Genomic DNA, 16797 nt, shown 5'->3' on the forward strand with positions numbered 1-16797 from the left:
TTTACTTTATTCCCAGATAATACATTTTCTCGGCGTGGCATTTTTATACGTTTCTTTTCATAGACATTACCTTTTCATAGGTATAACATTTTATTATTTATGTGTGTGTCATCTCAAGTGAATTCATCCAAAGAAAATCTTTAAAATTCTGACATAAGTACATAATCATTTAGCCTTTTGACGCGGCATCGGCGAAATCTACTCACAAAATTGTATCATTCGCATTTATTCCTTATTTTAGCGTCGTATTAGAATGCGCCACCCCTAAAGTAACGTGTTACCTGCCTACCCACCCACATGGGATTTCACTGCAAGGGTTAATACATAATAATTTTATACAAACCATAATATTAACTTGCATTGCACGTATCTACTTCTAATACATAGGTCACTCTACACGAGCTAAGCTTCACTGTTATGTTATGGCTAACTTAATATTGAAGTAGATGGAATTGTTTAATGAAATTTATATTACAACGTTTTTATTAGGTCGTATTCTTATTTGTCCGGTGGTTGTTTGTCCGGTACAAATCTTGCAATCGATTTTTAACTAACTTCCCGACTAGCTAGACATTTAAAACTTTTAGAATATATCAGAACACGATGCCAATGCATATTTTTAATACTTTTAGCCATCTTTAAGTAGAATTAAATTCATTTTCAGATAATTCTGTTTTGTATGAAAAGTTATTTCGGAAGAAATCCGTAATCCAATACACTATTATTGGTTGCTAGGGTTCTGGGGTCCTAGCAACTAATTTATAATATATACGTGCGTTACTATGGATATCAATATGAGTGTCAAAATGACATTTCAGTATTATTTCTATCAAATACAAAATTTTTTGATCGTTTAAGCTAGTCAAGTCAAGTTTATATGATTCAACACACAATTTTAAAACGTTGTATATTAAAAGTTCTTTTTTGTTTGCTTCAATATATCTGGCGCAAAAATCATTTAAAAGTGGAAACATGACGAACTTATTTTTTTGTAATTTTGATTTCCAAAGCTCCAATTTTTGATGAATGCCTTCACTTTGTCATTTTAAACCAGTAAATGGATTAGTGGTCCTTGCATTAATTTATTCACTCATTTTTTTTTAAATTTCAACCAAATAGACAAGTATAACAACAAAGTCTATCATTCCTAAACAAATTTGCTTCAAATTTAAATATTCTGATTTGACCCTTTTATTTCATTTTTTCACGTGATGGCCAGCGCGCTTCACAATAGTATAGAAGTGAGGTATTATAAAATTAGTCTCCATATCTTGAGACAGGTTTGCAAACAACCTTTTATATGACTGTTTTTTTATGTAGTCTATAACTAGCGGGCGTTTTATAAATTATGCATTTCCAAACTGCAAACCTGTGGCTACATTATTTTGTGTTAAACTTTTCGCGCCTCCCTTTGCAACCATCCGCGCTACCCAGCTTGGAAATCGCTGTCGTAGAGAAATGAAAATAGATGGAGTCAGTTCGTTTTTAAAATTCAATTAAATCTTGAACAAAAAACAATAAGGGATTTCAATTTTATTTTTAAAAATACCTCAAATTAATTATGATTTAACGGCGTAGAAAAAGTAATAAAAAATAATCTCATTTTTAATTATTTGTTTTAAGGTTGATAATGAAAAACTTACAACTTTGTAATCGTAATAGATTTTTGGGGTTTCACCGCGTGTTCTTCCTCGTTCTATCCTCGACGTCTCGGACTCGTTGCAGAGCGAAACCCCAGAAATCTATTACGATAAGAAACAACCGCAAAAGTCTCAAACATTATATAACACGATATTCCATATAAAACATGATAAATTTACGTACGGATTATTACAGAATTTGAACGCATGAGTATTGGTGATTCAGCGTATTAGGTTAGGTAGGTACCTTGATATATCGCGACAACCATTACATTATAGTACGTATCGATGTCTCTGTAAGTTTGTATGAGGTCACTGCTGCAACATATTATATATCAATTATGATACAATTAAATGACTTAATATATGGGTACAATTATTATCCTTATTTACCCAACTGATTTGATTTTTTTTAACATACAAAACAATTTCTAGCAGCCGTAGTATAATTGATTAGTTGAATTTTAAATGATTTAAGTACATGCTTTTTATGTAACGTCGATTAAGAAATCCATAAGTACACAAAGTTTAAAGACAAAAAAATCTAAACCGATGGTCGATAGCACATTTCAAGTGTTTTTCAAAAATATCACTCAATTTATTGTAATCATACTAGTACTACATTTTATGTTAGCAATTACCAAGTACTTACATAGGTATTTCTTTTTTTTTTTTTTAAACTAGTACTTGTATGTATTTTTGTAGCGTTTTGACTACAGATATGTAACATTTCAAGCGTTTGTAAACGTGAACGTTGATGGTAAATTTTATTGTGAAATCTCGGTCAAAGATTTTTTACCAATTTCGATGGAAGTAGGAAGGATGGAAGCTTTAAAAAATATAATACTATGTAATTTATTTCTGTTTTGACTACAACAAAATAATATTTTTTTGACTTCCTTTCTTACAATAATTTACCATCTTACATAAGGACTAAGACACAGCGGGGACGTGGCAACTTGCAGCGCCGTGTGTCTTAGATTGAAGCAGACTGGCGGATTAAAATTATGAACAAAACTGCTATTAGGTAACAACACTGTCTGGCAACCAATCTGGCAGTTACAGTTTCAGTTTAGGGCATCTCCTGAGACATTCCCTGCATCAACTGCTGATGTTTCACATCGAAACGTAAGGCCTCGTGATACGCTCGATTAAGACCGAGTGTGGTGCGGGGCGGTTAGTTTGGAGGGTCCATGTTTGTGTCTGGCACTGACAGTACGATCTATGGTTGCTTTAGGATGTTCCATCATTCTAATGGGAAATATTTTTAAATAATGTCAACTACTAACAAAACGTCATCAGAAAAGGTTTTTTATTTCTTTATACAAAAATCTTGTGTATAAAAACATACATAGTGAACAAATATATTTCTTTTCACATTTTCACTTATTACTTCTGAACACATTTGTAAATTACCCTAACACAATATTATTTTATTTTTAAAAGTAAATTTGAATGTCGAAAGAAAACCTGTCCAGTAATTTATTTATTTTGCCTAAGTCGCTCAAATTGTCACACAAATTAAAAAAAAAAGGTACAGACCTACAAACTTATCTGAAGAATGGGATGGGGGAGCCACTGTCGAAAACTACCCAATCAAGACTCATAACTGGACAAAATCTGACATTCAGAATGGCGTCCTATGGTAGTTCGTAGTTCCATTTTTTGCCATTCTTTAGATAAGTTTGTAGGTCTGTAGGTGTGTTCTCAAATTTTATATTTCAAATCTTTTCATTAGTCGAAAGGCAAAAGTTCAGACCTCGTACACATTTTACCTAACTGACTGAAACGGAATCTATTCTCTGATAACACTGCGAATCCACGGAAGGTACGCGAAGACCTTGGTGTAAACTCCAGGAACGTTGGCGAGAGCGCACGGGGTCGGTCCAAAGCTCACGACTCCGTGAAGTTCATAATGTGTGTCCGCTTCTTGGGTCATCAGAGGCCCGCCAGAGTCTCCACGGCACGAATCCTTTCCGCCGTCGCCGCCAGCACAGAGTTGCTTCTCCCACAGCGACGATCTTAGTCCTCGTGTGTTGTATGGGATTTGGCACTTTTCAAGGCTCACCAGTGGGATCAAAATATGAAGCTTGACATTGCTGCCGGTTCCGTTCTCGGTAGTCCCCCACCCCGCCACCAGAACTTCTATTGGCTCACTAGATCGTCGCTGTGTTATGTCGTCTGCAGGCAGGCAGATTGGGCGGATATAACCTGGAAATGGTTAATTATCATATATTTTCAATCGTTCTCAGTTGGATAAATGGCCCACGAAGTATACACACTTAAATTAGGAATGACTCTTTATGTTTCTACGACTAGAATATCTGAAAACAAAGTAACTCCTGTATTGTGGTTGAATTTTGTTGACATTTACAAATGTTTTTTTGGCCATGTCCGACCCTAAGAAGATCAAATGGACCTTCACAGAGTGGAGGTTTGTATTAACAGGTTTTTGATTTTACGAGAAATGGACGTTATCCACTTGCTCAGCCTATTAGGTACATACTTTGACTACAAATACGCATTGAAAAACAATATGTGTACTTGCCAGACCCAGGGTTTGAACCTGGGACCCACGACATTATAAGCCGAGGCGTTAGCCGCTCGGCCATCGTGGGCGTTTTAAGGCAAATAATACTGGAATGTTAAATATACATTTACATAATTTGAAACATGATGGAGACAATCCTAGATACTTATTGGAAAAATATGTCTTGAAAAATATTTGTTTACTACCCTGCATTGATCGGATTCCTGTCAATGCGATGTACCATTTAAGCAGCTTGTAAAATGTTAATAAATAATCATTCCCATATTAATTTACTTACAACTATGCGTCTGAGGTGTTACCTTAAATTCCGTTTATATTAGCGACCACTTTACTTCGATTCCTAGCCGGCGTCCAAATTTTTAGTTATAACGTATTTGCGCTTGCTAATATTTTGATATGGCATTCATTCACTCCTTAGAAACAAGACTATTAGAAGACATAATTTTGAAAAATTGTGTAGGTATTACCTGCCTACTGTAAGTTTGACAATTCCAGTTATCTTTACTAATAAATTAATAATAGTAATTGCATTGTGGGCACCCTCGGTGAACGAGTAATAATGTGTCCTCTTATGAAATCGCGCCTCAGGTTCGAATTCCGCGTCTGGAAATTTTTCATGCAGTGTGATTGGACCCAAAGACCCATGAACCTAATAATTTCAGCAAAAGTGGCCAACAACCATGTATCGTAAAAAAACCTGTTCGCGAGGGGCCAAGATCCACATCGGATTTCATCCCCCATGAAAAAAAAATGTGGTTGGGTCGGGACAAATGTTGACTAACTCACTTGAATAAGGAGCCTCACTGGCTAGCCTGATCATCGCGATGTCGTTCTTATTTCCACCTACCACCGGTTTGTAGTCGGGATGAGCGATAATCTGCTCGATGGTTATGCTCAACGGACCGTCATTGCATTCTTGTCGGCCTCCATACAACGGGAGACAGTCTACACCTTGGCGCTTGTCGAACTCTCCTAGACGGACACTCACTCTGAAATTAACAATAACACATTTTACGACATAAGAAATCACCAATTCTTGCGTTGTAATTTCCCATGCAGTACTTCCAATAATCTTTGTCCCTTCCCGGTTCCCGTGCATATTCTATGGTCATGCTGGCATTTCAGTCTGCATACAATCTTATGCGTGTGACACTAGATTATGTTCTCTCACAGAAGTCCCGATAAGTTTATGCTGACGCGCAGACTCAGCAAAATCAGCACCGTCCCGCGGTCCCGTGCTGATTTTGTGATGCATGGAGTTTTGCTGCGTGATATTTTTAATTTCGCCGCGAAAATTATCGAAAAATTAATTGAATTAGTGCAAATAGACTTCTTGCGTCTTAATAAATAGTAAAGCAACACCAAATTATTGAATTCAATGTCAAAATCGGATTCTGAACTAATTTTGCTGATAACACCACGGCAGTCCGTGTCGGACCGGCGACTGTTTGTATATTCTGTGCCATTCACCTATGCCTGCTTTCATCGCACGGCCACTCGCAGTGTGCTTTGGCCATAAGACCTATTGCGGCAATTATTCTAGATGCTTTTTGAACGTAAATACGTGTTCCTATTTAGTAGTTTACCCGTGTTGTAGAGTCGTATCAATGGGTTAATGCACAGATAGTGTACCTACGTCCAGATTTTATTGAAGTTTATTTATTATTCAGTAAATATGCCCGTCTGCATAATATATTAAATTTATGCTGCAAAAATATTGTACGTCCGAATGGGAAGATAGAGAGGATGCTACTAGTAGAAGTGAAACTGTCACCTAAACGCCCAGGCTTTGAGAAAATCACATTAATTGATTGTGAGTTCATCGGGATTTTATGCAAGACCGTATGCAATTTGTAATAAAATTACTTCAAAAATTTTGTTTAATTCTTCACCTTTTGCTACTTTGTACAGCACTGTTTTAACACGGTGTTTTTCGTGGTATACAGCATCACACATAATATTATATAAGTACCTACATATTATATTAAGTATATACTTATTTATTTATTGGTTTTGAAGTACTCACGGTGTTCCGACTTCTGTAAGGATTGATCCCAACACGCAATGCCCTGCCGTGATAATGTATCTCGGCGATATGAGAGTTGCTCCACAGGCAGGCGATATGGGTCCCCACATTGACCGGTATTCAACTAGGCCCATCCACGGGTACTGCTCCAATCCTGTCACATTTCCGCCGATGATCTTATTCTCGAATTCTTCCTGCCCGCACATACCTTTTTCTGGCAGCAGACGATCTGCCAAGCCTGCGTAGAATGGTTCGGTAGCTGTCGGAGAAACGGGAGTAGGCTGTGCAGCTTCTGCGCAGCACACGCTTGATGGTTCGACGCCGTTACAAGCTGCGTTTTGGAGAGCTTGAACAACGTCCGGTGTACTAGGTCCTGAAAAGTGAAATTGATTTTTAAGTGAAACTTTTTACGTCCGGGTACATCAATTTCTGACGATTAAATATCAAGTTTCGAAAAACATACAAAAAAACGCTCGCCTCCAACCACCAATCTTTCCAACACGCCACCAATTCCGCTGTTGAGTCCGTGGAAAATGTGAAAAAAAAAAACAAAAAACTTAGTACGAACCACTACTTGACAATGTGGATAAGTTGGTTGCGTTGATTTTGAGGAGGACGGCCAAGTAATCGCTCGATGCTCACGCAGCTATAGAAATTTCTTCTTTTCTTCTTCTTTGGCCATATCAGCCCCTTAACTGGAGCATATGGACACCACGCGGCGCGTCCAAGAATCCCTGTCGCTCGCCAGTCTTCTTGCTTCGTTCCAGGTCAAATCCAGCATCCCGTAGCTCCGCCGTATACACTCTGTAGATTGTATTTAGCGGCCTTCCAGGTCGCCGGAATCCGGTCGGCCTGAAGAACAGGCAAGCCAGGTTAAAGTTCTCTTCTGGCATCCGCAGCACGTGGCCGAGCCAGGTCCAACGTTGCCTCTTCACTTTCAGCATGATGAGAGGCTGCTTGGTGCGTTCTCTTATCTCCTCGTTGCTCCTAAAGTCATACGCACACCCAGTATTCGTCGCAAACATCTGTTTTCGAAGCTCAGTATACGGTTGCTCTGAGCCATGTTTTGCCATGATTCGCTACCGTAAAGCATCACCGTCAGAATGCAAGCGTCGAATAGGCGGCATTTGGTTTTGACCGAGTACAATCGTGAGTCCCAGACATTTCGCATCGAGTTGAAAGAAATTTCAGCCATAACCAATCAAATCGCCGGTTGACACATAAATTTATATATCTTGCATTCATTTTGAAGCATCAAAGACGAGCCATACCTTATTTGGCTATCTTTTTATTATTTTACGTACCTGTTCAAATACATATGTCGCGAAGACTAGGTATAGGTATGACTGATGATTATTAACTCTATGAGAACTTTAGTGGACTGAAGATGAGATGGATTTCAGTATTGGCGAAAATTTCGTGCCATACCATTGACGGTGCTGTTGAAAATTTAGAAAATGCTGAGCAAAATAAAATAAAATCAGTGGGGTGGCAGTGGATGAGGCCATAGTCCGAGCAGTGCTTGTCAAATAAGGGGTTTACCTAGAAAGTTTCCTAGAGGTATGATATAATTTAGCATTTTTAGAGTGCTCTTTTCGAAAGTTCACTGCCACCGCGGATTTTCTCCGCTCGTGTCGTTTTTGATTAAAAAGTCAAAAAATAAACAATTTCACAAGTTTTCTGATTTTCCGAATAATATACAGTTTTTGACATTCTTCTGAGTGAATGCAAACACCGTTAATATGATACATTGTTTTTCACATATTTATTTACTGTGATTGTCTAAATAGTGATAATACCTTCTAGTAAACTCGCCAGAGCTGGACATTGTCTGACGTTAACGCAGCGTCCTGTCGCACATCCCCCGTTGGCAGGACGAGAAGCTGAAGGGCAACAGACCTTAGGTAACCTTCCTTCAGTTCCACATTGCGAACTCTTCAACAGCTGTGTCTCGTCAGGTGACCTGTTGCGATTCTGCAGAATTTTAAGGAGCGACGGACAATTTTTGACAACGATGCACTGGCCGGTGCTGCCAGATGGAGTGTTGCAGTAGTTTTCTGGAAAGAATATGAATTCGCTGTCATTGAAGTTAATCGCCCCTCCAAACGACGTCCGGTCTTAATCGGACGTATCGCGGGACCCTACTTTTCGATGTGAAGCATATTTTTTATGACTGAGAATGTCTAAGCAGTTACCCAAGACTGGGGTCAGTCAACACAAACAATGACCCTTCCAAACTAACCCACCGTACACCCAATGTACAGTGATTTTATCAATATCTACTAATCCAAATCAATCGAATTTACTTATCGGCATTTATGATAATATTATCTTCTAATACAGGGATTTACAAACTTTTTCGTCAAAGGGACAATTTTGAAATCAAAAATATTTGGTGGACCGCCCTTTCTGTTGTAAATATTTTCTGTTTTTATAAAACATAAGGCAAAAATTTTTAAATCTACGTATTTCATTGTGTAAATGTATATTTTTTAACTAAATATACATTATTTATACTCTTGTTAATATAAGTACTAAAACATGATATTAAAAAATTTTTCACGATGTGATTTATGCAATTGTTTGTTTGAAACTAAGTCCTGCAACCTAGGCTCAAATTTTCTGGACCATTCATTCTTGCCGGATGATATTTAATTTTAAATTTAATTTTTAATATTCGATATGAAGAATAAAAAATAATACAGATTTAACATAACTCTCGCAGGACACATCAAAAAGTCACGCTAGACACAATTGGCCCGCGGGACACTTCGTGAACCCCTGTTCTAATAGGTGAGATGGTAAAAAATAAATTATAATACAATTAGGTATGTAAACAAATGCTAATGTTAGTGTATTTTTACTTACGTGCAGAAACGAAAGCAAATACCGAGAACAGTACCACCACCGTAAGGCATCCTCTTTCCTGGACTTCTATCATAATCGAAATAATATATCACAGCTTGGTTCTTGTCAAATACCCAAAACAAAAACTATTTTCCACCTACGAAATAACCGTACTGCCCGTCGTATTGTTCAAGACTAACACAAACAAAAAACTGGTGTTTTAAGTGAATGTATGACCACATCGTAGATAAATAATTATATAATAATTTTATTTATATCCTTGCCTTCTAGTCAGGGCTGTCAACTTTTGTACATTCTAATATTGTCTACATCTTACTCGATGTTTATCGAATATAATTTTACCGTGAGCAATATTATTGCAATGATTTTCGGCAGCGATGTTAAATACGCAATCTAATTTTGAAACAATGCATAATGAGAATTGGTCCAGGTGGGCAATGGGCCTGAGTAGGCACACATAATTTAAGAGACGCAGTTAATTTTGTGATTCGTCTACCTGAGACTAAACGTAGCTATAACTGCGCACCTCCGTAATTTGCTACTTCAAGAGCACCGCCCGCACGCCGCTGTATCTCGCCTCGTATATGGGTAATACTATGAGAGAAGTATTTTCTTTTGCGCCTTTTCCAGAGTTTTAATACATCTGAAAGGAAGTAAATTTCAATAGTGATTTTTTTTATAAAAAAAACTTTCGTTAAATTAAAATTTTTAAAAAGCCAAGTGATTATTGTTTATATACGAAACGTTTCACTTCAGGCTTATATTATTTTGCTTTTAACGTCAGACATACAGTATTCATTTTTGTCATTGTCTCATTCGTATTTCTATTTCGAATACCTGATTTGATAAAAAATCATTATCGAAATTATTGATCGAGAAGAATACAATGCTAAAATGACCGTCAATATGTTTCTGGAATTATTTAAAAACCTGTTTGGTTAGTTTTTTTTAGTCAGAGTTTTCGTTAAATTAACAGCCTTTTGTGTGCGATGAAGGAGATACGCAGCTAGCTGCTCTAATCCAGGAGATCTCAACTTGCGCCTTGGACATTGAACTATGTACGTAAGTTGCATAGGCAAAAGAAAGTACCTACGCCTGATAGTAATTTATAAATTTTGAATTCATTTTGTTTGTCACCTCAGTTGCCTCGCGTGCTGCAGGTTTACTATCCACGAGGTTATAGTTGTGACAATTATACATCCATTGCATCATTAAATTTAAATTATAATAGGTATATTTATTATTTTATGAAGAAATATAATATTATGAGATTGTACCTCTATATTATTAAGGTAAAGTGACCTTTGTTGGGTATTAACTTGTTGTCAATGTTATAATTTAAAAAAGAAATGTTAGCCCATGGGAAATAGGCACCATTCAATTATGTCCGAAGTTTGTATACTATTGTACAGATATTCGTTAACATTGAAATAATACCATATTATTAATTTTACTGTGACTTGGTATAAGTAGTATATAAAATGATGGTAATCACAAAATCGCCAACTTTACTGGCAACATTAATTAGTGGGTAATCTACATACAGTTTGTTCACTTTACGTCAACAGAGGAAGATACCTAGGTACCAGTGGCGAAGACTCGCGATTATTTAAAGCCTACCTTCTTAAGAAAAATATTTTTTAATTGCATATTGATATATTTATATACTTAATCACTTCATTATTAAATGTTCTATAAAAATAATTTATTTTCCCAACGAGAGATGTCGTATATATAGAAATGTATTACAGTATTACACATTTTATAAAACAATCTGCAAAGGTATTAAAAAATATACCACAGCACGCCATCTATATTGACGTAAATAAATTTCCGATTATGTGTGAAATAATTCTGAATTTTTTTCGTATGGACTTTACGTCTCGTAACCTCAGCAAGTCTGTTGATTTATATGAAATAAAGTAAGCTCCTATCGCAGAGCCTAAAACATTCGCGCATGATATGTTGTCACGACTGCGCACTTTGTCCAAAATCAATAATAATTAGATAATTAAAAAAATAATTTCAACGGCGTTTAATCGAATATTATAATAAATAAGTAAGTATAGATTGTTTTTAAAAATAAAAATAAATTTTATCTAATGATTCTTGATGGGTATAAATGTTTTGAAAAATACGTAATTTAAACGCATCGCTCATTTTTATGTCGTCAATGAGTTTTTGAAGTTTCATTGAATTAGTGTGTCGTTGTCATTTATTATTGTAGACCTATTCATTAGTAGTAAATATCGTACTATTGTCGTAAGTATTCCTGACAAGTGTGCTCTTTTTATCAGATCTCCACAGTCTACCTCTTTCCAAAAGTTACCCTTCGCCACTGCTAGGTACTATTGCTTATAAATAACAATGATTATTTTCGAATAAGCTTTCTTCTATGACGTGCTCCTAGAGATTTAGCATTACATAAATTAATGGTGAATTTAACAACTTTCGCCAATGTTAAATTCTCACAATTCGTCACTGCGTCGGAAATACAATAATTTTGAAATTGAAAATATTTCCTAGAAATTACTTCCACGGGTCGCACACATTAATTGTCGATACTTAAACAAACATTACGATCATGACAATTATTTTACGTGTCATCAGTTGCAAAGAGTGCTTGTTAGACGGAGATGTGCGATGGGTAACTAAATGAGTGCATATTTGGACGTAATTCTTACGTACATTCTTACGAGATTTATTAATTTAGTTTTATGTATTTTACCACGTTTTTATTAGCTCGTATTCTTGTTTGTCCAGTACTAATTTTTTCTTGTGCGTCCAGTACATTTTTTTCTTGTTTCCAAGATTTGTATTGGATGATCGAAAATTTTTAACTAACTTCCCGACTAGCTAGACGTTTGAAACTTTTAGAATATATCAGAACACGACGACAATGCATTCTTTTAATACTTTTAGCCATTTTTAAGCAGAATTGAATTCATTTTCAGTTTATTCTGTTTTGTATGGAAAGTTATTATTGTTGGTTGCTAAGGGGGTCCTAGCAACTAAATTATTAATACATACGTGCGTTACTATGAAATCAATATGAAATGTCAAAATGACATTTCAGTATTTCTATCAAGTACAATAAAAAGTTTTTATTAATACATAGAATTGTCAAGTTTATATGATTCAACAGAAAATTTAAAAACGTGGTACATAAAAAGTTATTTTTATCTTGTAAATATTTCTAATTAACATATTAACCCTTAACACTCGAGTGCCGCCATATCGGCGGCATCACAAGTTTCCCGTATTACTCGAGTGCCGCCGTAGCGGCGGCACGCTTATAAAATCATTTTTTGTAATATTTTCAGAATTTTTTATAATGCGATTTCAATCAAGTTAGAATGAATAATAATAGGTTATTACATTTATCTGAGAAAGAAGTCGGCAAAAGAATACTGCGTGCGTAATTTCAACATAGTATTTTTATCGGAATCTTCTCTTTTTATTCGTAGGTCGTCGCTTTGCAAGCAATTTTTTTTGTCACATAAATTTTATTTATTGAACGTTCCCAGACTAGAGTGAAGTGTTTGTCACGCATGATTTTGAAGTGTGTTTATATTTTTTATTGGTTCTCGCTTGCGCAGGGGCGTCTCGTATAGTTTACAGTTTTATATTTGAATAGACTGTTTTTGATGACAATACTTACTAGTATATTATGCCGATTCGGAACCTACATATGTGAAATACTCTAATGAGTCAAATGAAACTTATTACGTATCGATTTATTATTTTTTGAGAAATCTTTTGATAATGTGTACCGCACTGGGATTGAGTTGTTATGAGCCCGAAACTAATTTAGGAAATTTACGAGACAGCCGCTTATATTACAAGTGTATTTGAAGGCAATTCATTTGTATCATATTTACAGTCATGACTCATAACTATATGTTTGGACGATTTACATAGCCACTTCTCTACATACCGCTATTTCATTACGATTCTGTGATAAGCCAGGATTACATATTGGAGATTGCTTTGTGAAATACCACACAATGAAGAATTATAAATAAACTAAAAATAAGTACAGTATATTCATTATAAATCTATTTTACAGAATAAAAAAAAAATTTCTTTTTTACATTTTTGTCATCAATTAAATGTTTTATATTGAAATTATGCTTTGTACGGAAAAAAGTCTCGAGTGGGTGGTATGTACCTATAAAAAAAATCTCGAGTGGAAAAGGTTAATAAGTAACTACCGACATGACTATTTTTTCACACGTATGTTTGCATTTAATAATGTTGTAGGTACTCTTACTATTAGTAGGTACGTCATAATTTTTATTTTTATTCATATTAATTATATCATATTATTTAAATCATATTATTTAAATGATTTGAACTTATAATTTAATTTTTAATTTTAAATAACCACTGCTTAGCTTCAAACCAAACGTTTACACTAGAAGGGTGAAACCGCCAGTATACTAACATTTCTCTCTTTGCAAACACACAGTTTCGTTTTTCAGTGTATGTTGTAGGCAGTTCGCTAGGAGCATTATTTCTTCAATACGACGCGGATATTTTTTTATGGTGTCTCCATCGTCTTCTATATTTATTATATAAGTACTTGTAATAATCCAGATTCCAGTGAGATGGGACAGATATCGCTGTGCGCATTTGAAATATGTTTATAATGTTTTATTTACAACACATTATTTGTCAAGTTAGTTTGCCATCGTCTCGTGTACGTTTTATAACTTTGCACTTTTTTGTAGTTTTTACTACACTGATACGCCTCTTTGTCTAATTACCTCGCATGCAATTAGATCAAATGATATTCACTTGCATTACATAATATATGGATTAGGTAATAAATAAATAGATAATATAAGTATATTACATAATTTTCATCCTAGAGCCGGAGTGCAAAGTTATGAAGCATAATATACTCTATTTAGCGTTAAATAGTCGCTTGGTAAGGACCCTTCGCCACTAGGTGCTCAAGTTCTTTCTGTAGTGGTTATACTTAGGGCCGTCAAAAAAGATCGATACCTTCTTTCCGTACGATAACGATATCAGGCATTGATACAATATCTTTTTTCGATATGGCGTCCCTACGAGTAAGTAGTTATACTGTTCCATGATAGCTTTATCAGTAGTTAGTGGTTAAGGTGCTTAATTTTTTTCACGTATCCGACATAGGTATATTTACTTTATTGTGGTTTCCGTACTGGTTTCACTACTGATAAATCCATCATATTATTATTTGCCAGTGGGAAATCAGGATGAATTAATAATATTAAGTTAATGCAACATATAAATACATGTCAGTTATTCACGTCACTATTCAGACCCATATTGGGTACTCACAAAAAATGATAAGACCTTGATTTATTTGAGAGAAAAATCTTTTTTTTTTTTTTTTTAACTATACAGGAAAATAGCGTCGTGCGAACGAGGTACCTATAAGTCAGAGCTTTATCGCTGCTTTCTTTCGATATGACGCCTCTATGCTCGGGTCACGTCACACGGCTGGAGGAAATGCAGCCACCAAACATTCTAATGATAAAAAAGTCAGAGATGTAAAGAAAGACCCAGTTAAGATGTTTTGACTGCGTTTATAGAAACGGCATCACACTGCAGAATTGCAGCTCGCGATAGGCCGGCGAATCAAGATATCTTGGAGACAGCCAAGATTTACAGGATTGTAGAGCCAATGATAATGAGATAAGTAAATTTATTGAATTGATAGTATGATAATTATTATTACAATCGTTTTATTTTTACGTTTTTAAATAAATATCACTGTAAGACCTTTCGGTAGATAATTATTATCATCGACACTACCATTAGCTGTTCTGGGGCTTTGCTGCCGCCAATGACCGAGGAATGAAAATGCTATGTTTTTGTTGTTCGCTGATGACCTGAAACTCTTCATGGAAGTTGTCACCTTGGACGATTGTCGTCAACTCCAACTTGATATAGATAATATATTAGATTGGGGCAGGCGTAACAAACTGGACTTCAATATTGAAAAATGCACTATTTTATCGTTTACCAGAGCCTCGCGAGTATTATTTTTCCAATATTCGATGCATGGCAGAGTTCTTTCGCGAATACCATCTGTAAGGGATCTTGGCATTACGTTTGACAGTAAGCTGTCATTTAGTGGCCATATTGCTATCATTTGTAAAAAGGCGCTACAAATGTTGGGCTTCGTCTTGCGTACTTCCCGGGTCTTTTCAGATGTTACTGTATTAAAAATTCTTTATAATTCCTTAGTGAGAAGCCGGCTTGAGAGTGGGTCGATTGTTTGGGCCCCGCATCAGTTCAAATATGACCTTATGGTGGAGCGAGTTCAAAAGAAATTTTTGAGACTCCTTTATTTGAGGTTATATGGATACTATCCGTGGCTTTATCCAACTGACTTTCTCTTAGGTATGCTTATATACTGTATTTTAAGTGCTAGAAGATATCAATATTTGGCCACGTATTTTTTTCGACTTATACGTGGTGTGAATGAGAACTTTGCCATTCTTGGTAGTATTGACTTGTGTGTCCCTGATAACTATCTTAGAAATCGGGAGCATCAGTTGTTTGTTCTCCCGAGGAGCAGAACTAACCTGCCATTGGTGATGCCAATTGGGAGGGCAATAACTCTGTTCAACTAAATCGCTTCGGATGTTGATATATTACATCTACGTGAGGATGAGTATAGGTGGAAGTTATTTTATAAATTCTTAAAATAGGGTCTGCTTAACTCATCCGGTGTACTTCCTTGTACCTACCTATATAATTTTTTGTATTTACACATTTATACTATGGAATCTATCTCTTTTATTATGTACCTAATATTGTTTTAATAATATTTCGTTGTTTCTAAATGTCATGTTGTGAACGTCTTAAACTTATAATTTGTAATGTCCACAATATGTAAAATAATTGAATTGAATTGAATTGTTTACATTTCTTTATTCCACAAGCTCCCCCTACTAACTTACTTACCCCTAAGGATGATGTCTGTCTTTCGACACAGTCCGACCACCACCACCACCACCACTTTGGCGCAGATCTCCCGAACAGTATCTTTCCCATATTAAGGTGAAGATTAGTGCTACTAAGGACATTGAATGATGGAATAACGAATTAAGAAAATTTGCCTTCAAAGGTAGTTTAATCAACACGTAGGTACTTAAAAACAAATACAACATATTGCGGTACTGCCAAAGCTCGATCAAATAGATAAATGGTGTAATTTATTTCCTGGAAGGACGATGTTATAAATGCATTAAACCTATAAATTATTAAAAATCCTCTAATACAGTGGTACTTAACTTTGTTGGAGGTACTGACCCCCACCAGTTTCATATGCGCATTCACCGAACCCTTCCTAATTGGAAAAATAAAATATGATTTTTTTAAAATTCAAAACATAGGTATATATTTCACTGGTGCACAAAATGAACCGTGCATCAACATCACTGTGTCCAAAGAACAAAACCATTAAAACATGATTTTCGCACAAAAACAAAAACATAATAATGAATATTTACTGCAAATCAGTGTGACTTCTGCTGTTGCCTTACAGAGACCAGTTCAGAAATGCGCGGCTTCACCTTGGCAAGTGCCACTCTCATGTCATTTTCGCAACAAAGTCTGTCCCTTTTCTTCATTTTTATATCCAGCATCCTCGAAAAGGATTGCTCGCAAAGATTGTTGTAACAAACTGTATGAAAATCTCCAGAGCTTTCTTA

General features: G+C 35.6%; 2 protein-coding genes across 5 annotated transcripts in view; one reads left to right on the forward strand and one right to left on the reverse strand.

Annotated features, from left to right (window-relative positions):
* mim (missing-in-metastasis) overlaps window positions 1-16797 on the forward strand; it is a 352784-nt gene that overhangs the window by 273411 nt on the left and 62576 nt on the right. The window lies entirely within an intron of this gene.
* LOC147075006 (phenoloxidase-activating enzyme-like) lies at window positions 1206-9261 on the reverse strand. 2 transcript variants are annotated; one of them, XM_085943181.1, is made up of 6 exons: window positions 9086-9261; window positions 8017-8274; window positions 6218-6590; window positions 4978-5180; window positions 3400-3851; window positions 2222-3182 (listed from the first exon to the last, which is right to left on the reverse strand). In XM_085943181.1, the coding sequence occupies exons 1-5, from the start codon at window positions 9156-9158 to the stop codon at window positions 3436-3438; spliced, it is 1323 nt and encodes a 440-aa protein (XP_085799307.1). In that variant the 5' UTR covers window positions 9159-9261; the 3' UTR covers window positions 2222-3182; window positions 3400-3435. The 2 variants fall into 2 exon arrangements, with proteins under 2 accessions (XP_085799306.1, XP_085799307.1); XM_085943180.1 differs by having other exon boundaries at window positions 1206-3851.

Source organism: Rhyacophila brunnea, unplaced genomic scaffold (assembly GCF_057557595.1).
Source record: "Rhyacophila brunnea isolate RB1 unplaced genomic scaffold, BYU_Rbru_1.0 scaffold_15, whole genome shotgun sequence".
Taxonomy (NCBI): domain Eukaryota; kingdom Metazoa; phylum Arthropoda; class Insecta; order Trichoptera; family Rhyacophilidae; genus Rhyacophila; species Rhyacophila brunnea.